The sequence below is a fragment of the Hylobates moloch genome, unplaced genomic scaffold (assembly GCF_009828535.3).
Source record: "Hylobates moloch isolate HMO894 unplaced genomic scaffold, HMol_V3 SCAFFOLD_1, whole genome shotgun sequence".
NCBI lineage: Eukaryota > Metazoa > Chordata > Mammalia > Primates > Hylobatidae > Hylobates > Hylobates moloch.
In genome coordinates, this window is record NW_026652276.1 from 130,352,052 (window position 1) to 130,375,474 (window position 23,423).

The 23,423-nt window shown below is 38.6% G+C and overlaps 1 protein-coding gene across 2 annotated transcripts in view; it reads left to right on the top strand.

Annotated features, from left to right (window-relative positions):
• Window positions 1-23,423, top strand: part of VPS41 (VPS41 subunit of HOPS complex) — a 211,270-nt gene that overhangs the window by 163,371 nt on the left and 24,476 nt on the right. For both annotated transcript variants that reach the window (XM_032758281.2, XM_032758280.2), the window contains 9 exons: window positions 537-593; window positions 4,486-4,547; window positions 6,429-6,510; window positions 8,540-8,632; window positions 13,567-13,694; window positions 15,059-15,203; window positions 17,117-17,158; window positions 17,301-17,351; window positions 19,736-19,873. In XM_032758281.2, coding sequence (XP_032614172.1) covers window positions 537-593; window positions 4,486-4,547; window positions 6,429-6,510; window positions 8,540-8,632; window positions 13,567-13,694; window positions 15,059-15,203; window positions 17,117-17,158; window positions 17,301-17,351; window positions 19,736-19,873 — 798 coding nt within the window. The remainder of the gene's footprint in view (window positions 1-536; window positions 594-4,485; window positions 4,548-6,428; window positions 6,511-8,539; window positions 8,633-13,566; window positions 13,695-15,058; window positions 15,204-17,116; window positions 17,159-17,300; window positions 17,352-19,735; window positions 19,874-23,423) is intronic.

Here is a 23,423-nt window from a genome sequence, read left to right on the forward strand (position 1 = left end):
AATTGTATGTTTTAAACATTTATGTGAAAGTAGTATTTGTAAACTTTCCAAAATAAAGAGATTTTTCAAAAACTTAATTTTAGATATACATAAACATATGCATATAGTTCACTTTTTTATTGAAACATAAGGCAAAATGCTCCTTTATCAATATGTGTCATAAAGATTTAGAAGACAGCTGCCTTTTTTTGTATGGAGACTAGGAGACTTTGTTGTATTTTGAGTTGTGTCTCAAATGTGATTCTAATGTCCTAATGAGGAAATGAATTCAAATGGAAGTGGGAGAAATCTTCATTTTGGTTGACTGCCTTTGAGTTTGAATTCAGTGAGGTTCATTCAGCCATAGTATTAACAATTCTAGTGCTTCAAGCAAAAGCCTTGGGAAAATGGAGCTTTATTCGTGTAGTGCAGAATGCTAAACCATAATAACTATAGTGTTTATAACCTCAATATGTTTCTCTCCCACCTTTTCCCATTTTCCCTCCCTCCTTTTCTGCCTTTTTTTTTTTTAAATCACCCTTATGTTTGAAATATAGGAAGCATTGATGGCAGCTGAAATTAGCCAAAAAAATATTAAAAGACATAAGATTCTGGTAAGTGTGCAATTTGTTATTTGAAACATAACTTTATCTTTCAATAAGTTATAGTGAGACTGAAAATAATTTGAAAAGAACAGGTTTTTCCTATCTTTTGAGAATTTATTTTAAACTAATTCCCTGACCTATGAGATCAAAATATTTTATTGAATCAGTTTCTGCTTGTAAACAAGAGACGTGAACACCTGCTAGGAGGCAGTTTTAGGTAATTTGGAAACTGTATCTGTGAAAAACACTTTAAATACAGAGCTTTCTAGTTATGTGTATGAAAGTTTCTCTAAATCGTAGGTAAAAATCACATTATCACAAAATTTATCAAAAGAGAGGTTTCCTAAAACTGCATTGCTTTGGTGTTTCCATAATAACAGACTCAATTGATTTTGTTATGGAAACTAATCTAGAATATCAAATACATTTTTATTACATTTTGGACTCAGGAAAAATAGAGTGACTGAGAGCCCCTTTCTTTGCTAACTGTGACAGTGAATGTGCAGATGGAGAGCAGAGAGGAACTCATATCCTTCACATGTGAAGGGTCCTTGGAGACCATCTAGCCTAGTTCCCTTTTTTACAGGTGAAAACTGGAAACTCAGTCTTTTATGCCTGTTTGGGTTTCAGTGCAAGTTCTTTCTGCCTACATTTTCCCTGCTATAAACTTCTCTGTAAAACTCCACATGAAAGCCTGAATTGTCAGAGAGTGCAGAAGCAAAATAATTTAGGAATAACAGGAGAAGAGAAAAACCAGAGCATCTTTAAAAAAAAAAAAAATCCAGCCAAAATTGTGGAGAATAAGCAAGGATTCTCTAGAAATGGAAGAGAATGCATTCCGGCCCTTAGAGTAGTTAATATATGTGAAGATGCAGAGAGGTGCCACAACTTGGCCTCCTTGGTTATGTGGGCAGTTGAGGGCTTTTTGTTTGTTCGTTTTTTTTGTTTTTTTGAGACAGAGTTTTGGTCTTGTTGCCCAGGCTGGAGTGCAATGGCACAATCTCGGTTCACCGTAACCTCTGCCTCCTGGGTTCAAGCGATTCTCCTGCCTCAGCCTCCCGAGTAGCTGGGACTACAGGCATGCGCCACCACGCCTGGCTAATTTTGTATTTTTAGTAGAGACGGGATTTCTCCATGTTGGTCAGGCTGGTCTTGAACTCCCGACCTCAGGTGATCTGCCCGCCTCAGCCTCCCAAAGTGCCGCTATTATAGACATGAGCCACTGCACACAGCAGTTGAGGGGTTTACTACACAGGTAGCAAAGGCCAGATCCTGAAGTGCCGTTTGTAATTAAGAGCTTGGTTCTCTCTTGGAACATCTAGAAGTCAATTTAAGCTTTCAGACATCAGATTTCCCTGTTAGAAAGATTCTCTGATGGAGATGGGGCCAGAGGAGGGCCAGCTGAGATGGAGATCAATCAGGAGGCTTCCTAATCCGTGTGGAAAGTCATGAGACTTACACAGAATCAGTAGGATTGGAGAGGTGAAGATAGATGGAAGATACAGTAAACTTTAATCTTTGGGATGTGGTGACTGACTCTGTGTGGAAGACAGAATAAGAGTAAAAATCTAGGCTGACTCCCAGGCTTTGGGCTTGGGTCTCTGGTTTGGTGCTGCCATTTACCGATTGATAGAGATACCCTGTGGAAGGAGGAGCAGGATTGGGAGAAATGATGAATCCTATTTTAAACACTTTAGTTTTAGGCATCTGTGGGACATCGTAGTAGAGTCCAGGAAAGAAATTTGGGCTGAAAAGTTGAGTCTCTGTTTCTGCACAGGGCACAACATTAGGGTCCTGTTGGCACTACTGACTGTAACCTGTTTATACTCTTAGCTTGCTTTATATAATTATGCTTGCTCTTAAGCATATTCATATTTAAATGTATTTATATTTTCATACATTTTAGAGTGAGTGTCATGAACAGAGGACCATGAATGGAACCATCAGGAATGCTGTCATTCAAGGGATGATGCATACATAGTAGATTTGGAACAGCCAGAGCAAGGTCATTTCATGGGAGCTGAGAGAGGAGAGAATTCCAGGGTAAAGAGAGTTAAATGCTTGAGTAGTGGAAGTAAGCAGGTCAGAAGCGTAAGACAAGGTCAACTGGTCATTTGTACACTGGATTTGGTAATATGAAAGTAGTGAATTTTCTATATATGTATTATTTATTCTGAACATGTTATAGGTAGTGAAAAGTGAATAGGAGATTATAAAGTAGGGTTTTGAGTATAGACTATCAGGTTAGCTGTGAAGGGGAAGAGAGTGAAGGCTGTAGCTGGGGCTATGGCGTCCTGGGATGATGGTAGTTTTTTTTTGTTGTTGTTGTTGTTTTGAGACGGAGTCTCGCTCTGTTGCCCAGGCTGGAGTGCAGTGGCGCAATCTTGGCTCACTGCAAGCTCCGCCTCCCAGGTTCACGCCATTCTCCTGCCTCAGCCTCTCCGAGTAGCTGGGACTACAGGCGCCCGCCACCACGCCCGGCCAATTTTTTTGTATTTTTAGTAGAGACGGGGTTTCACCATGGTCTCGATCTCCTGACCTCGTGATCCGCCCGCCTCGGCCTCCCAAAGTGCTGGGATTACAAGCGTGAGCCACTGCGCCCGGCCGATGGTGGTTTTTGGGTAGTTTGTGTAAGAGAGGCACTTAAACATGCTTATGCTGAGGGAAAAGAGGTAAAATAGAGTTGACATAAAAGGTTGATATAAAAGGAAGAGGAGGAGTGCAGGATAAGCTCCACAGTGGAGAAGCATGGACGTGAGAAGAAAGGTTGGAAGGATTGACTGAAAAGGAGACGTTCTTTCTCTGAACCTTGATGGAAAGATCCTGTGTAGAAGTGTTATGTGTGATCTGTTTCCAGAAAAATAAGGAAGTTAGACACTCTTTCTTCACTTGTGTTCCTATAGACTTGAAATATGATTTCTCAAATAGTAGTTATTAAAGTAAAAAAAATGATGGGTATTTTCCTTTACTCTTGAAATGGGCATGTCCTATACATTCGTCCTATACATTAGTTATGAATAGATTTTTTTTCTCTTAGCATGATGTAATTTCATACCAAACATGCAGAGAAGAAATGGGCTCCTGCCATTTTTTTTTTTTGCCAAGAAGGTATTTCATATGCACCTTTTTGTACATAAAGTAGAAATTAAAACCCAACTTTTGTTATATATGTCAAGCTTAAGCTTCTGGTGAAAATACTTATAGGTGCAAATAGTATATGAGAAGATGAGTCGTGGGGAGATCAAGCAAGAGCTGTCCTCCCATGCCTCTGGTGATGTTGGCCACCCCAAATCCTTTCAGAACCGAGGTAGAATAAGCGAATAAACATGAATACTCTGAAGCCAGTCACTTCCCTGCTTTCACCCCAATTTCTTCTTCTATAAACTGATGAGTTTGAATCATAGGTTTTTCTGAGCTCATATCAACTTTAATATTCCCTATTTCCTTTAGTATGATAGTCATTATTTCATTTTTCTTATAACTTCTCTTCAGACTTGGGGTAGAAGAAGTAGGTAGCTTGCATTCTACAGATGAAGGCACAGGAAACAATTTTATATACATTGGCAAAGTGGAATTGTCGGATCATGTTCTAATATCGAATACTTCCTTTATGAAAAAATGTCTTAAAGGGGGCAGATTAGGAGCCTTTAAAATACTAGCATTATTTACTTTTTTTAATGACCTGACCTGTGAATTCTAAAATGTATGAAAATATAAATACATTTAAATATGAATATGCTTAAGAAGCAAGCATAATTACATAAAGCAAGCTAAGAGTATAAACAGGTTATAGTCAGTAGTGCTAATAGGACCCTTATGTTGTGCCCTGTGCAGAAACCGAGACTCAACTTTTCAGTTGTTTCAGTTAAATTTTGACATTTCTTCATTTGGCTTTCTCTAGGATATTGGCTTGGCATATATAAATCACCTGGTGGAGAGAGGCGACTATGACATAGCAGCACGGTAATGATGACATCTTCACAATTATTTGTTAATATAAATAGAATTGAGCATTGCTAACAATAAAAATAAGCCGTTCTTTGCAGTTGACATTTTATTTTTGTACATCTTTCTAACGAGGGTAATTTTTGAATATTATTTTTAAATTATAATTTTTGAATATTAATATTTCAAGCACAGAATCAGTTAATGTATATTATTTTCCCAATTATTTCATTTTTACCAAAGGAGAATTGTTTTTGTCATTATTTAATGAGAAAGGTATCAAGAACCATGAAGGATCTCAGACTTTACCTATTTACGGTCTAACAAGTTAGCCCGTCATTTCCCTGGTTGCTGGCAGAAGACAAGAGACTCCCAGGTCAGAGCTAAAGGACTCTCTGGGCAATAGTACCAGCCAAGGTACTGCTACAACAATAGTAGTCAACTAGAGTGTCAACATTTGCCCCGATCCCCGAGTCCCAATTCCCACAATGCAACAGAGGGTGGGCATGGAGATCCTGCCCACACAGTGGTCTGTGATACAGAAGAGAACCCCTGAGCTTAGGGTATCTGAATCTTTTCTAGTGACCAGGAACCCCGTGTATTAGTCCATTCTCACACTGCTAATAAAAACATACTTGATACTGGGTAATTTATAAAGGAAAGAGGTTTAATTGACTCACAGTTCAGCATGGCTGAGGAGGCCTCAGTAAACTTACAATCATGGCAGAAGGGGAAGCAAACGTGTCCTTCTTCACAAGGCAGGCGGGAAGGAGAAGAACAAGAGCCCAATGAAGGGGGAAGCTCCTTATAATACCATCAGAGGTCATGAGAACTAACTCACTATCATGAAAACAGGATGAGGGAAACCGTCCCCATGATTCAATTATCTCCACCTCCTCCCTCCCATGACATGTGGGGATTAATGCTAACTACAATTCAAGATGAGATTTGGGTGGGGACACGGCCAAACCCTATCACCTTGTCTGCCTTTTGTCCTAAAGGCATCGTTTTATCTTTATTGTACTGGGCAGTAAGAAACCTTCCCTTTACTCAGGAGGGAGACACTATTTGTGTCCTCTCATTTCTAGAGCTGTTTGCTTTATAAGCATCCTTGGAAGATAGTCCAGAACAAAGTGCCTCTGCTTATGATTCAAAGAGAATTTTCCCAACCAGAGGATGGCAATTAAATAGAAGTGACCAGACCCCAGGGTCTGGGTTGCAGAGGTCTGTGGTGGGCAGAACACATAAATGTTATGTAGTGGTGTGCAAGTCTGTGTGAGTGGTTCCCACTGGAACTGGGCAGTGCCCACTGCATGACTGCATGGCAGCTCTGGAAGAGTACCCTCAAACCTGCTTCTCGTCTCCTGAGGTTATTTAAGAAAATGTGTTTCTTTGATGTGTAAAGTAAGGTTTCATCCGTACATAATCAGTCTTCCAGGTTATATAGTAGGATAGGATTCTAATTTTCCGAAGTCTGATTTTGTAGTGCATAATTTAAAGCCATTTAGAAAGGATCTGGCACTTTGGGGTATGACGAGTTTTCTTCAAGGCAAGAAAGGTCCCCCGAAACCAGCAGTGCTCCTCTGGGTAAATGGGAAACTTAGAACAGGCAGATAGTTGGGAAAGTCCCTAGTTGTAGTCTTCTGAAAGTGAGTCATCTTTATTTATAAGCATTTTATATTAACTTTTATAAGTTGTGTTAATTTATGTATGCAACCAAATGAGTAACAGTAATACCTTTATGTTCATTGGTACTTGAGATAGAAATTCATCAAAACTCTGAGAAGAGAGATTTCTCTAAACCTCTGGGGAAAATGTCTACTTATTCTGTCTCTGTTTGTTTTTTGTTTTTTTTTTTAATTTATACTTTCTTTCTCCCTGGGATGTTTTTACTGCCAGCAAATGCCAGAAAATTCTTGGGAAAAATGCAGCACTCTGGGAATATGAAGTTTATAAATTTAAAGAAATTGGACAGCTTAAGGTAAGCAAAGCCTTATTTTTAACTCTCAGTTTCTGCAAGTAGTATATTGATATTGCAATAGAAGCAAAGATAATGGTACTCAGCTCTTTTTTAGGACTTGATTGTTATCTCAGATGGAAAGAAAAATCAAACTTTTAGAGATCAGTTTGAAAACATAAGCCTTGTGTAAAAAAAACATATATAAGATTATATATATATTACATGTACAACGCGTTCACTTATCTCTTTCCGGTTCTCTCTGTGTTTAGATGAAGTTTTCATGCTCTTTTTAATGACTTTTGAAAATAGGTGTAATCTCATCCAGTAGGTTATAAAGCATAAGACTTTTTTTAGAGTTACTGAATAATTAATGTATTTTTCAAGTAATATTTTACCTGCTGAAAGACAGATGGAAAAAATTGACCACCTAGCTCTAATGAATAATTTTGATATTTCTTTTTTTAAATCTTTCAACTTAGTGCACAACATCCTAATCAATCAATAAAGTATTCCTGTGTTTGTTTTAAACATTTAAAAATTTTTCATTATTTGTCGACCTTTTGAATGCTCTCTTGGAGTTATAAATATGCTTTAAAAATTCCCAGTTAATCATCTTGTCAACCGTGTGACTCCTCCTGTCTGCCCTGTAAATGTTACACTTCTCATTGGGTTTACTGGATGGTTTCTGGAGGATTTTATCCAGTCCTGCCTCCCTGTTTACTTTAATGGCTGTGTAACTCGGATCTCTTTTTTGAATATCATGTGATGGCCGTTTCTCCTTGTATATACTGCTGATGATGATAATTCAAGTTAATATAAATCAATTTCCTTCCCACATTCAGTCCTTTTCCATTGAGTCTGTGTTTATGATACACAATATACCCAATCCCCAGGGCGTATTAGCTCAAAGCGACTGTTCTTGATTAGAACATCTTACACCCCTCCTCATTCTGCTTAATCTCCACTTCTTGTCATTTTTTTTATGTCAATACCAATCGGGGCTCTTCTCTTCCCCTGTGGTACCATTGCCTTAACTTTTGCCTGAGCCATTGCAAATGCCTTCTGATAGATCTGTGGGCAGCCCTAGCCCAGAGTTATCTGCATAAAAAATAAGTCTGGACTCTCACTTCCCTAGTACCTGTTGCTTCCCTCCTGCCTGTAGAATAAAATCGGAATTCCTCTCAAGACCCCACTTCCCCTTCCTCTGCAGCCTCATCTGTCTTCTGTGACGCCATCTCGCATCTCTGGGCTCCTCTGACCTCCCTGCACACAGATGCATGTTCATGGCTCCATGCCTTTGCTCATGCTATTCCCCCTGCCAGATGTCCTGCCCTTCTCTTGTTTTTTTCTGAGAAACCCAGGGCTTTAGTAGGCAAGGTTCTCCTCTACTGCTGCAGCACTGTGCTGACCCCTCTCTTGTAACACTTACCACACAATACAGTTATTGTCTGTTTAATTGTCTGCATATCTTTCTTCTAGGACTTGTGAGCTCCTTAGGGATGGTGACCTTCTCTGTCTGTCCCCAGTAAAAAGCGTGGTGATTGGATCGTAGGGCATTATAGGGTCATTGAACAGTATTTGTAAATTTGACTTTTAACACAGTACTGAAAATATCTGAAGAACACAAGATGTATTTTTCCTAATTTCAAAAGATGATTATGAGTTGGTAAAGGTTGATAAACTCCAGTTGAAGGAAAGAAAGATGAATAGATTGCCTATACTCCTTGATTACTTAAGAAGTCGACTTTTTTCATCTCTGTGACTTTCTCCCTCCTATTATTTAGATTTCTATTAACTCATCAGGAAGAACAGAGAGATAAAGATTAACCTAGGCAATTTTTAAATTCATTCATACATGTAGATACTTTTGAAAATATAATTTATTGTTAGAAAGTAGTTTTCATTTAAATTCTCTTCAGAAAATTTTTTTCAGAGTACTGTATTGTCTCACATTTTTAAAGTAAAAATATACTTCATGTTTTCTGCATAATTGGAATGCAGTTTTGTTTTGCCATTTTTTAAAGGATTTTTTTTCCTTTTCCTTACCTAGGCTATTAGTTCTTATTTGCCAAGAGGTGATCCAGTTCTGAAACCACTCATCTATGAAATGATCTTACATGAATTTTTGGAGAGTGATTATGAGGTATGGTGTTCTGATATGGTCATATTTACTTGTTCTCAATTGGAAGTGTTAGGAAATCTAGAAAGGAATACAATGGAGCAATGCCTGTAAAGGAAACAGATTTGTAGTTTGCATGTGGCAGGTGAAACTGAGCTAGAGAAACACCAGTATAACTCATGTTTATGTAGACCGTGAAAACACTTAGTCTGTGTGCATTTTAAGGAATTCTTTAAAGTTACCTTCTTTCTAGAACTAAAGAGAAAGAGCTAAGTGCTATTTTGTGGATTTCATAAATACAATAGCAGCTGCTATTCCATCTTTGATATCATCCCAGAAGAAAGAGAATTATGAGTGTTCTGTGAAAATGATGGAGAAGAGTACAAACTTTCTTTACAAATGCTGAAGTATAATTTTCCTATTTTTAAAGTAATGTAATTTAAGCATTTAAAAAAATTTATTGTTTTTATGAATCTGTTACAGTTCTTGCACATGATTGAACTCTTATTTTTTCATGAAACTTTTAAAAATCCTGTATCATCAAAGTTACCCTGTTGATTTCATATCTGGAACACTTTTTACTGAGATGGAAAGAAGCATGACTTAACCTTAGAGATTATAGATGTTTTCTCCTGAATGTTTTAGGATGTCTGTCTGGTCAGTACTGTTAAGGAGGTTGTAAATAATTTGTTTTTATTTTCATAAGCTCTTACAAATAATTCGTATTTTACCTTCCCTTATTCTCAGCTTAATTATTTAATTTTGAATTAAATTGTCACATAATCAGTCAAATAGCTGTGTTCCCTAACAACACTTTTGATCACATATTATGTGGAGAGAAATTTTGCGTTGCTAAACAGAGCACTGAAGGTCAGATTACAAAAAACAAACTGTACTTCTCTGGAGTATTGACTTGTCAATTTTTTTCTCCCTAAAAGATATGAAGTAATATTGGAGGTAAAGATGCTTCATGACCTCTTTGTATGGGGTTTCTAGTCATATGCCTATAGCTTTGCCTATTAATTTACAACCCAGCAGAGTTATTTTAAACAGTTAAGCTTTGTTTAATATTAATGACAAATGTATAAGCATGTCAAAAATGGGATGATTTCTGTGGCATTTCATTTCATGAGTACTTTCTAGACTTTTACTTATTATAATAGGTACTGAGGTTTTCTATAACTTTGCTCATTCAATCATAACAGGTCCCTCGTACCTGTGTCCTCTAATTAGTAATAATGGCCACAGATAGATTTTATAAATATTTCTTGGGTAGCACATTTATTCAAGGGTACACAAAGCCAGTTGAACAGAGGGAAGCCTAACATGAAATATGATAGATGTTTATTTCAGTTTATGGTAGGGTCATCATGCTTTTATCACACAAGATGACTGGTTATTTTGTCTTTATTTTGTGTTCGAAGTTGGCAGTACCATGAGGCTGTTGCATGATAGGGAAAAGAAAAAATGGGGCCAAAATTTCTTCTTTCCCTGAGCATTGTTATTAATGGTCTAGGGGCTACTGTGAGCTGCTGGTATTGGGGTAGAAATCTTTACAGACTATTTTATCTTATATAGTCTTAAGAAAACAGGGCTGTCACAGTGGCTCACATCTGTAATCCCAGCACTTTGAGAGGCCAAGGTGGGAGGATTGCTTGAGCCCAGGAGTTCAAAACCAGCCTGGGTAACATAGTGAGACCTGTCTCTATAAAAAACTAAAACTTAGCTGAGTGCTGTGACATACGCCTGTATTCTCAGCTATTCCGGATGCTGAGGTGGGGGGATCACTTGAGCCTAGAGGCTGAGGCTTCAGTGAGCTGTGATCATGCTACTGCACTCCAGCTTAGGTGACAGAGTGAGACCCTTTCTCACAAAAACAAAGAAAGAGGCTGTGCATGGTGGCTCACCCCTGTAATCCCAGCACTTTGGGAGGCTGTGGGAAGTTGAGGTGGGCGGATCACAAGGTCAATAGATGGAGACCATCCTGGCCAACATGGTGAAACCCCGTCTCTGCTAAAAAAAAATACAAAAATTAGCCCGGCATGGTGGCGTACATCTGTAGTCCCAGCTATTTGGAAGGCTGAAGCAGGAGAATCGCTTGAGCCTAGGAGGCAGAGGTTGCAGTGAGCCGAGATAGCGCCACTGCACTCCAGCCTGGGCGACAGAGCGAGACTCCACCTCAGAAAAATAAAAGAGAGGAAGAGAGAGAGAGAAAGGCAAAGAAGGAGAGAGAGAGAGAAAGAAAAGGAAGGGAGGGAGGGAAGAAAGGAAGGACAAGGAAAGGGAAACAAAGGGAAGGAAGAAAAGAAAGAAACTTGATCTGAAATATTATTTTGGTTCTACAAACATTTTAATGTTCTGATTGAATCCATTCCCCAAATTTCTGAAGTAAAATTTCAGTCACATTAGTATATAAGAAGATTGTAATCTAAATGGAAAATATGTGGTCTTTTGTTCTGGTCTCTTGCCATCCTTCCAGGGGTTACTTTGGTAGAATTTGGATGGAACTTTAATGAAAACTGTATTACTGATTCTTTTGCACTTTTCTTACCAAATCCTGGTGCATTACAGAAGCAGCTTCTATCACATTGTTTTCACTTCTAAATGTTATTTAAACAAATTCACAGTAGTTCAATAAAGTATTAATGGAGTTATGTAATAGTAATAATGTACTATTTTTTATATAAACCAAAAAGTGACTGAGGCAGATCTCAATTGATTTAAAGGTTTATTTTGCCAAGGTTAGGGACATACTTGGGGAAAAGAAACAGGGTCTGTGTCCTGTGCTATTTCCAAAGAGAGTGTTGAGGACTTCAAAATTTAAAGGGGAAAGAGCAAGCAGGAGGCAAGGAGGAAATTTTAAAAACAAATAAATAAATAAGTAGGGGGAGAGTAAGCAATGAGGCACGTGGTCACATTCCAGTGATGCTCTGATTAGCTCAGGGAATCTACGTTTTACATGTAAAAAGAGAGAAGTGGGGGAAAAGTCAATTTATGCATTCATCTCTTGTTCAGTAGATCTAGCTTTGACATGAGATAAAGGAAGCATGTGAAATGACAGCTCTCTAGGAACAAAAGGAAGGCAATTTTTGCATGACTCAGTTCCCTTAACTTTCCCTTTGGCCTAGTGAATTGGGGGTCCTGATAATTTATTTTCCTTTCACATTTAATAACGTGGACGTTTTTAATTCTCTTTACTGTCTTATGAACATGTTTTTGTTCTAAACGTTGTCAAGGATCAGTAAGTAAACTGCTCCATCATACTTTGAGTTATAAAACATGAAGTCTAAAGTCAGGAATCAGGGGGTAGAGACTGAACAAGATACTGGCCCAGAATCGGCTGTGGGACGGAAACAGGATCAAATTAGGGAACCACAAAATTTGAGATCTAGAGATAGCCAGGGTAAGAGCCAGGGGATAAGACTTGAGCCAAAGTCCTAAATTCCAACATAAAACTGGCGTTAGAAGCCAGAGTGGAAGGAGGACCAAGATGGTGACTTGTTAAAGGTATAGAATGCTGGGCAGTTTCATTGTGGGAGCAGCCCTGCCCCAAGCAGACTGCCACGGTCAGTTGTGCTGGCTGTACAGTGCACAACTGCATAACCAGTTGCACCCAGCAGCCCAGGCCTAAGTGCATTAGAGGACTCTTGGTGGTGGGGAAAGTAGCTGACTTGGGCAATATCTGTAAGATGTTAAAGCTGTCATCCAAATGTTACAGTTAGTCCAGAATAGGGACAGAGCAAGTCCAACCTAAACTCTTGTCCATGCACTTTATAGAAAGAACAGGATACCTTTCTTAGTTGTACATTTCGTAAAACTAAGGACAGAAGTAGATGGCATGACCTGCCTCCCAGGAATGCTAAATGGAGATTTATTGCACAATAATATTCCCTGCAACTCTTCACCACACCCAAACCCATAGTCTGAAAATTGATGAAATATTTATTGAACAAACTTTTAATCATATAATTGTTTGGTCTGTTATGTGACTAAAAGTGAATACTTTTAGGGATGGTTTAAATTGTTCAGTTTGTTTTGAGAATTTAGGAGAAACCAAACTCAGTTTCTCATGCTATACTCTCACAGCACAACACTTCTGTGACCAAATGTCTGGGTTTTTCCACTACACACCAAGAAAGCAATTAGTTCTGCAGTGGACACCAGCTGGGTGTCCTCTAATTCAGTTCATTCTGACACTGTCTACATGAAGATAGCATCAGATCCTGCAGGCTGAGGGCTCAGGCCCACAAGACTGCCCCCACGTCAGACGTACCAATCACAAGTTATAGGCTGTCACCTGTACTTCTGACTGGTCAACTATAAACTGGCATTCCCACTACCACCTCCTTAGATTTGACTCATTTGCTAGAGCAGCTCATAGAACTCAGGGGAACACTTTACTTACATATACTGGTTTATTATAAGGAATATTGCAAAGGATACAGATGAACAGCCAAATGGATTAGATGCAGAGGGCAAGGTATGTGGGAAGAGGCATGAAGCTTCCAGGCCCTCTTTGAATGCACCACCCTCCAGGAACCTCCAGGTGTTCAGCTCTTGGGGAGCTCTCCAAAGCCACTCCTTTTGGGTTTTAATGAAAGCTTCATTACTTAGACATGATCGATTTAAACATTGTGCCATTGGTGATCGGCGTAACCTTCAGCCCCTCTCCCCTCCTTGGAGGTTATGGGGCAGGGGTGGGGGTAGGGCTGAAAAGTTCCAACCCTTTAATCCTGTCTCGGTCTATCCTGTGCCCAACCCCATCCTTAAGTTATCTAGGGGCTGCTAGCCACCAGTCAGCTCATTAGCATGCAAGAAGACACATCATTTTGGAGATTCTAAGGTTTTTAAGAGTTATATGCCAGGAAACAGAAGGAAGACCAAATGTATATTTCACAATATCACAACTATTATTCTGTTGAATGAGTGTTCTTTTTCTGTTTTTCACCTTTGGTTAGGGTTTTGCCACGTTGATCCGAGAATGGCCTGGAGATCTGTATAATAATTCAGTCATAGTTCAAGCAGTTCGGGATCATCTGAAGAAAGATAGTCAGAACAAGACTTTACTTAAAACCCTGGCAGAATTGTGAGTATACTTAAATGTTTCTTTTTCCATATCAGTCTATGTTGAAAAGTTTTTCATACTTTAGATTTGGCAAACTCCAAGTGGAGAGGATGCATTTTATACCATTTTCCTACATTCCCTCTTAGTAAAAACCTTTCATAAACCTCAAATGAGTAGGAGGTAAGGACATGTGTGAAACTGTACAATTGCAATGTAATCTGTTTCCCAGAGAAGAGAAACCCTAACGCACAGCGCTTAGGAGAGGCAGTGGTTGGGAAACAAAAGGGTGCCAAGTTTTAGATCACTCAAGCATAACAGTTTCCCAATGAGTGAGGCTCTGGATTCTGCTCTTCTAGGGTCTTCAAGTCAGTTAATTGAATCTCTCAAATGTCAATTCCTTATGGGATAATTTTAAACTTTTTTATAAAAGAGATGTCATAATAGAGGACTCCCTGACCCTGGGTCAGGGCTCAGAAAATGGCAGCTTGGTTAATATTTTTCATATTTCTTGGGCACATTCAATGATGCAGGCTTTGTGCGAGATGCTTATGATACAGAGATAGATAAGATATGCTCTCAAGTACCTTCCATCTAGGGAAACAAGAAGTATACTGCAGGTCTAGCCAAGACGACCATCCCTGCATCCACCTCTCCTCAGTGCCCCCATCACCTTAGACCACTCCTCTCCCTTCTTTTTTCTTCTTTTGCCCAAAACCAAGAAAGGTATACCAAAATGACCTAGAACTCTGGACGTATTGGATTTTCCACAGAGGAGGTTGTGTTTATGGCATTCTAAGTTGAAATGCTAATCATTTTCTCTTGGAAACGTTGTCCTGTTAGATGCCCCTTAGAGTCTGCAGCACTGTTCGTAATGGACCAACAGTACAGCTTCAGTTCAGTGAGCTCTCAAGAGCTGACTTAGGGACTTAATGTGAAAAACATTGTTTCAATGGAAAAACACATTTCAGTTAGACACAGCCCCCTTAAAATCAGCTTTTGGAATATTAGCCATTTGTCAGCTGAATACTGCTTGTAAGAATTGGAACGGATGTTTCTGTTACTAAAATGAGAACTTCATCCTGGATCCTAGTTTCTTTGCTGTATGGATGTTTGTAAAACTTTTGAGACTGAGACCCCCCAAAAAGACCATTTTTATTACTTGAATATTGTGAATTTTCTGAAATTTTGGCAACATGAGAGGCAAAGTTCTGAGAAAGAAATACTTATTGGTCATGTATAGTTAAATCCCAAGGAATATTTTTTGAAATAAAGTTAACTTTTCTCTCTAAAGGAGTGTTTCCATTTTTAATATTGTGAACCATGATCTCTCTGTGTTTTAATTAGAGCTGTTGATGAATATTAATGTAAAAAATTTGTATTACCAGGTACACCTATGACAAGAACTATGGCAACGCTCTGGAAATATACTTAACATTAAGACATAAAGACGTTTTTCAATTGATCCACAAGCATAATCTTTTCAGTTCTATCAAGGATAAAATTGTTTTATTAATGGATTTTGATTCAGAGGTAATGTGCTTTTTATTTTAGTACTGTCAATTATTTTTACTATTCCAAATATTTAATACTTAGATATCTATCCAAATGCTGGATTGGTGAAAGAATCACATAACTTGGCTGTATGCTGACAATCTTTAGAACACTCTCACCCTCACTAGATGTTGTTATTTTAGTTGTTTGGCATTCAGGAATCCTTTTCTTAATGTGGTTATTCTGTGAAAGCAATTCAAATTTGATAGAGAACTTTTAAAGTTGTGTGTGTGCGTGTATAAAATAATTTCTTGCTAAAACAATTCATATAATTTATAGAAACAAACCAGGTATATACTTTGACTCATTTATCCCTCCTAACCTGTGTTCCAGAATTTAAAAATTAAGTGAACTTCCGTCTTGACCCACTTATTACTATTTTATTTCTTGGTGTTCACGTATCCAGCATGTGGGATTTCCCCTGGTTTGAGTTGATTCTCATGTCCAGGACATGTGGAATATGTTATTTTATTGTGTGACAAATTGAATTACCTAATAATAAATTTAAGCAACCTAATGAGTGGAACCAGCCACAGCTCACATTGGCTCTTGCAAAGTGATGCAAGCTGTGTGTGTGTGTGTGTGTGTGTGTGTGTGTGTGTATGTGTATGTGTGTGTGAAATCTAATTACAAGTGCTTGTGACAGAAATAATGAGGTTTATAAAACAGGGTTCTTATTCAAAAAATTGAAATTTTCGATAAACCTAAAAGTAGAACCCTAAAGGCTCCAAAAAGATTAATGCATTTTTCAATTATATTGTACTGTATTTAGAGATATTGTGTGCTATTTAATCTCCACCAACTTAAACTTAATTTAGATAGGACCTAGAGCTACCTCTTTTTCTCAAAGATGCTTTAGCCCTTTTTAAAATACTGAGTGAAGTCTTTAGGGACTACAGATTTACAAAGAATTATGTAGCTCCAAGGAAGTTCAGGTAGAGAGGCTCTGCTTGTCTGGCAGAGGATGAGATGCTTATGTAAAAATTAATTACATTTTCCTCATATCTAGTCTCCCCTCATGCACCCCCCTCCATTGTTCTCCAGAGCCTCGTTTTGCATATGTAGCTGTGGAAAAAAGATGAATGAGCTGAAACTAATTGCTATTCTAGAATGTGATCCAGATGTAAGGAATCAGAGTCTTCTGGTTAGAAGAGACCTTGGGGATAATCTACTCCAACACCCTCGTATTTCAGAGAGCAAAAGTAGCATTTGGAGCAGACAGCTAGGTAGTAGCAGAGTCCAGAACAGGGCCCCCAGGTGTTCTGTGTGAGGCTCAGTCTGGTGTGCTGTTTTCCCTCTTCCTCTTGACATAAACTGTCTAATTTGTGTTTCCCGAATGATAAAAGTGGCTAAAGTAAATTCTGAAAGTCCAAAAGTTTGATGTCATTATGCAACTTCAGGTATCTCATTCTCTTTCTGGCTCTTATTCCCTTCTCCTCATAAAACCAGCTCCTTCTGTCTGTGGAGTCTCATAGGGAGACTAGGTCAAGGTTGAAGTAGCCAGAAGAAAAGCTCATTTTCTTGATATACTGGTAAAGAGATGCTCTCCATAACTACTGAGAGTCTCATGAGAAGGTGTGAAGGTATCCGAGACGTCGGGGGGCGGGGGGGCTAGGATATGGGCAGTCAAGATGTTTTGTATTTGGTAAGTTATAGCAAAGCACCATTTTAGTGGTATGTAAAACACATAGGCTTCAGATTGAGATGCATTTGAAAATGCATTTCTTCACATATATCATTTTCCATAAGAGCCATTGTAAAGCTAAGGGCCTCCTTAAGTATACAAAATAAGCCTTCCACCTGTGAACAGTGGTAGCTACACTGCATTGTTTTTAGTCTTCTCTTCTTAAATAACGGATTTCATTGACTGTGGCTTTTTTTATATGTTTCAGAAAGCTGTTGACATGCTTTTGGACAATGAAGATAAAATTTCAGTGAGTGTCATTTGTTTTTATATGTGTTACCAGATGAACGTCTGGGACTCCTATAGCTGTGAAGAAGAGAGTTTATCAGATAATTTTGCAGCTGGCTTTCTGTCCTCATGACTCCACCTTGAAACTTTTCTTTTTTATCTAGATTAAAAAGGTAGTGGAAGAATTGGAAGACAGACCAGAACTGCAGCATGTGGTGAGCACGGCAGTCTCCTCCTTTTGCCATTTTGATTGACCGGTGGGTGAATCATCTTTCAGTATTGGTGCGAGGAGGATACTGGAGTGAATTCTTCAAGGAGGTTAATATTCCAGTTGGCGGTTTCACCACAAACAATGTTCTGTAATTACCAAAATGCAGCATATGCTGTGAATTCAAGGTCAGGGATTAATTGTAGATCAGGCACTTGAATTTTGACCCACAATTGAATTGTGATGGAAAAAAGTTACCAATCTATTATATTACTATAATATAAATATATGTAACATAACTATATATTTAACTATAATGAATGTTTTTGTATTACATCATGTCTAGGAATAAGCACTCTCCCTCTGTAATTGCCATTAAATATAACCATGGCATACATCACAGTAAAGGCCAGTATGGCACTGCAGATACTGTACCAAGTTCTCCTGCTAAGGAAATGTCAGACAACCATTCCATATCCAGGACCACAGAGTGATAAAAGGGCAGAGCCTCATTTCTTTTGTCCCTCACCATGACAATAGCTAATTCCATATTTATGGTGTGCTATTGGTGGTTGTGTAATTAAGGCCTGTTATTCTAGATTTCTTTGAGGGGGCTACTTCGATTCTCTGCATTGCATCATCATGAGCAGGAATAGTTGTTTTCTATGTCCTTTAAAACTTCTACAAGAGAAAACTTCAGCACACATAGGGATTATATCAGTAGGACTATGGGTATCAGATACAGTAAGTGTGCTTGTATCTTTGCCCATCTCATTGCACCGTAGGAGGAGGCTTAGGGAATAGAGCATTTTTTTCAAAAGTCGGTTTTCTGCTTTGAAGCTTTTGAAGACTGCAGGAAGGGAATGAGAGGCACCTTTTTTTCTCTTTTGCTCAGATGCTATTGCTGCATTGTTCATGATTGGAAATCTCAAGATTATCTGCTTCCCTAAGCAAGGCTCCACACTGCTAGCCACCTTGGGAATTCATTTATGAAGTAGTGATTTCTGACCTGCTTAAGCCACGAGACAGGATTACGGGCAGTAGCTATCTGTGTGACAGTGTAATCAGTGCAATGGTAAAGTGGTGGCACAGCCCACACTAACATGGCTCATCTTCCCTGCCAGGCAATGGCTTGTCTCTATAAATTTGACTCAGCATTCATGTGACAGGGCCTCCCCGTCCTGTTTGCACTCTGGGAAACAGCACCACGTATCCCCGCTCAACACACTGATCCCAGTGCCAGTGGACTGGCAGTGGTGTTCATCAGACCTCTGCCTGGCACATGAGTTCAGTCTACTGCTTGTACTGCTCCGTTTTGCCTTAGGAAGAGGTGAACAGGAAGCCTGAAGATTGGTTTCGTAAGGTGCATGTGTCCATGGTTAGGTGTCATCGTGACTAGATTCAACAGCGATAACAAACATCAGTGCATTTACAGTCTTAGCTGCAGGGCGGCCTGGTGCTCTATGTCTGTTATAAACCAATCCACTTGGAAACAGCCACCCAAGGTGTTAATGCGCATTGCGGGATTGGTGATTAAGTCTTCCTGTCTTCAGTAGATTGTGGGGTTTTTGTTTACATTTAATATTAACTAAACATTGAATTGTTTTCTCACTTCTGAGTACTGTATTGATAGACTTAATCTTGCCTGTGAGGAGAAAGTGAATTACTGATTTCCTCTGAAGTCAACTAACCTTTTTTCAGACAGCTAGGGTAAGGAATCAGTTTTGAAAACTGTTTCAGAACACCTGCATTCTTCTTGATTTTTACTTTGTATTTTTGTTTTTGATGTTACCAGTTTAGGCAGCATTTCATTTGAAGAGTCAACAAGGAGGAGATGCAGAATGTATGGAAATGAGTTTAGTGCCCGCTACTTGAGTTTTTAAGAACATATGCTTGTCCCAGGACTCTGCCCTCTTTTATGTAAAACAATTTTTATGATGTGGGAAGACCACTCATCTTTTTATTTCTGAGCCAAAGCAGGTATCAATGATGATATTGACAACTACTGTCATTAACATTTCTGTAGTTCTTGGTGTATGCTAAGTTCATTGGTTCTGAGTGATTTTGTAATGGCAACTCATTTAATTGTCACAGTAACTCAATAAAATTTTTGTAGATAAACTGAGTCTCAGAGAGATTAGTGACTTGCCTAAAGTCACAGTTGGTACGTGGCAGAGTCAGGTTTTGGGGCCCTTCTAGAGAAAGTATCAGAATCCTTTGCTCTCCCAAAGGGTTTTCCTTTCCACTTCTCCATCACCTAGAGGTTTTCCCTGAAGACTGCTTCTCCCCCAACCTCTCCATGGCAGGTGTTTAGAGCTAAAAATAGCAATGTTAGTCAGGTACTGCTTTTCTTATTTTAATGGATCACAGCTTATCTTTTGTTCCTTTTAGTATTTGCATAAGCTTTTCAAGAGAGACCACCATAAGGGGCAGCGTTACCATGAAAAACAGATCAGTCTTTATGCTGAATATGATCGACCAAACTTACTTCCCTTTCTCCGAGACAGTACCCATTGCCCACTTGAAAAGGTAAGGCACAGACTCCCCCACTTGTAGACTTTGGATGAAGTGGTTGTCATTGATGGTAAGTTGTTTGTCTTTCTTCTCATCCTATCTCTGTCCATCCATCCCTGTCCAGGGGGAAGACCGTTGCTCTCAAAGAAGTAGGTTTTTGGCTGGGACATTCTGTCAAGAAAAGGAGATCTCATTGGATTAGACTTTGGTGAAGAGCTGAAGCATTTCTGTGATAGGTTTAATTGGAAGAACACTTTAATCCAGGGTCTAGGACTTAATCAACCATCAGGCAAAAATGATATATTAGGAGTCTCAGTCCATCTCCCAGGATCAGAGTGACACCTCCGAGTCAGAGCCTGGGAGGGAGACACAGACTGTCCTAAGCCAGAAGCAGTTGCTCCAGTCAGGAATCAGGTTTGATAAACAAGGTCATAGCTTAGGTCCTGCATCCTGTCTTCTTTAAGTGTCTACCCTATGTTTTTCTTTATTTCTCCTACATCCTACATTCCACTATAATTATCTGCTTACTAGTCTCTCTCTCCTGGAAATTCTTCAAAGACGAGGAATTTGCCTTACTCATTTTGGTAAATCTAGTACCTACCACACATTAGACATTTACTAAATGTGTGTTGCATCATGAGTGAGAGAATGAATGAATACATTATATACATGCAAGGTCCTAGTTCAGGCTAAATAAGGACTAGTAAGTTTTATGAAACTGCTGTTTCAAAATAAACTGAAGTACTTAACTATATATGTGCTAACGACTGGGCAGCCTTAAAGCCAACAGTATTATGTCCTACAGTTCTCAGTACCATCTACCACTAACATCTACAAATGTCTGACTAAATTTGGATGGCCAGATGCTTTTGAAAGTCAGCTGTGTGGACCAACAAAATAAAAAACATATTTGACCCATTAGAGATATGTGCAAAGAAGCTGGATGATAACACAGTTTATGTACACTTACAACTTCCATGTATGCTTCCTTAGCCCACGATGATTAAATGCATTGGAGTACTGTGAACCAATTTAGCTCAATGGATTTTTAAAGTCCACAATTAATGAAAAAATTCTTGCCTGCCTGTTAACTTATAAAACAACGTTAGCATTTTATATTTGGGGCCCTAAGACATTTTCTGAGGACTTAATTTGGAAATTCATTATCTTACTCTAAAAGTAAAAACAGATACTACCCTTTTCTCTCACCATAGGACTTTATAACCTGGCAATAGAGTGAGAATCTTATTCTTTGAACAGTGCTCCTTCATTTGTTTCTCACTTTTCAAGAAAACGTTGTATATTTGCAGAGAGGATGTGGCAGTCTCCTGAAGTCTCCTATTGACCTCTGAGACAGAGAGGTCACATGTGGGTGATTAACAGCCCTTCCCATTCCCTAAGCACAAGGTGCAGAGGCGCCACCCAGGTTCCAGTATCTCTATATCGCTCACACACTTTATGCCCACCTGGTTTAAAGTTTTCGGGTCTAGTAGTACTCAGTGGAAGACACCCTGCTCCACCCAGTAGGGAGCAGCAGAACGTTGCAGACCTGCATGTGATGCTTCCTACACATGTGGCTTGCTTAGAGCATTTGTGTAGACCTTGTAGAATTTTTCTCTCTTGTCCACTGAAAACAACATATTGAATGTAAAAGAACTCAGCACAAGCATAGTAAAACCAATTATGTTTTAGACACAGTTATTTTTAAAAATTTATCTCATGTGTCCCACTGAAAGAGAATTTTGAGCATGGATTAGAGGTGGCAATGGTGGAAACAGACCATTATAAGATAATCAAGTAGTAATCCATATTTTTTAGGACTCCCTAAATAGATTTTCATGTTTCAGGTTATTGAGACTTCTTCATAAGAGATTATCTCTTTGTCAGGATCTGTTGTGGGAAATCTGTATATTTGTAGAAAACATAGCACTCTACCCTATCAGGTACCCAAAGCTGTCTTAAAGGAGAGGTTCATGACAGTATTACTAACTCAAGATTCTTACTCCTTTTTCCTTAAAAATAAGTTCTGGTTAGGTGTGGTAGCCCACACCTATAATCCCAGAACTTTGGGAAGCTGAGAGTGGGAAAATAGTTTTGGGCCAGGAGTTTGAGACCAGCCTGGTGAACATAGCAAGACTCTGTCTCTACAAAAATAAAAACATTAGTCCAGTGTAGTGGTACATGCCAGTATTCATAGCTACTCAGGAAGCTGAGGGAGGAGGATGTCTTGAGCCCAAGAGTTTGAGGTTACAGTAAGCTATGATTGCACCAGTGCACTCCGGCCTAGGCGAGAAAGCAAAACTCTCTTTAAATAAATAAAAAAGAATAATAAGAAAGAATTCTGTATATACTCAGTCATCTTAGAAACAAATCCCTTTTATGTTTACATGTGACATGAAAAGCTATCATATGTACCAATTTGTGAATGACAAAGTGGATTTCTCCAATTAAACGCATCCCAAGCTTGCTAGTAAAGGACACGGAATACCTGTCTGCCTGTTTTGTGTAAAGAGCAACACGTAGAAAATGTGGTCTCTTTTTCTCCTGAATATGAAATTGAGAACTTTAAAATTATAATGCCTCCCTTTCCCCAAAGAAATTTCTGTCTGCTTCCTTAGAATTTAAAGATTGTTGAGTTCTGTTGGTACAAGAGGATTTTTTGTTCTTTGTTTCTACTTTAAATGAGAAGTGTTTAAGCTTTCAAAGGCATATTCAGAACCCATTGATGCACTGTTGTTTATAATTTACCTCTGGCAGAATAACACTATATCTTTCTAATTTTGGTTGTCTTCCTTTGCTGGGGATTGGCTAATTGTTGAGAGGAGGTGATTTCAGATTGGCAACTGATTGAAATCTTCAAGAATCTAGGTCAACCTTATTTTGAATTGATTGAAATCCCACAATCAATAGTATTTGGCCCAAAACTTTGGAAAGATCCTGACGTCACATCAAAAGCCCTAGTTACAGTTGTCAAAGGCCAGAGTTCAGGATTTAAAATCACCAGGACTCTGAAATTCAAAAATTAATCATAAACTTTTATGAAATTGTTTGTTCTAAAGGAAATACAGAGTTTGTGGGAATTTATAACATCTACAGCAATTTTTAAAGATAATAAAAATTATTTGTATTTCTTTTGTGCTTTATAATGTATGCTGTGCCTTCATGTATATTGTTTTATTTAATCTCTAAAAAAGTGCAGTTAGGTGGATAGAGTCATTTTATACGTGACAAACCAAGTCTTAGGGAGCTGGAAAAAAGCCTAAAGTCTAGAGCTAATAATTAGTTGAGGGGTCAAGACGTAGAACCTGAACTTAATTTTAGGCTCTGTATTTTTTCCACTATGTTGGGGAATCATTTTCAGGTTTAAAAAGTTAATGGAAATAATAACAGTAACTAAGGTATTTCCTAGTATTGCAAGAATCATGAAAGATTATTTTTTTTAACTGTTAAACTGTCCTGTAATTTACAGATGTGGTCATCAGGCACTGGTTTTCATTTTGCAAATCTGATTTGCTTGTGCCTAGAGTGGTTAAGAGCAGATCATCAGTTTTATAGTTTGGCAGAT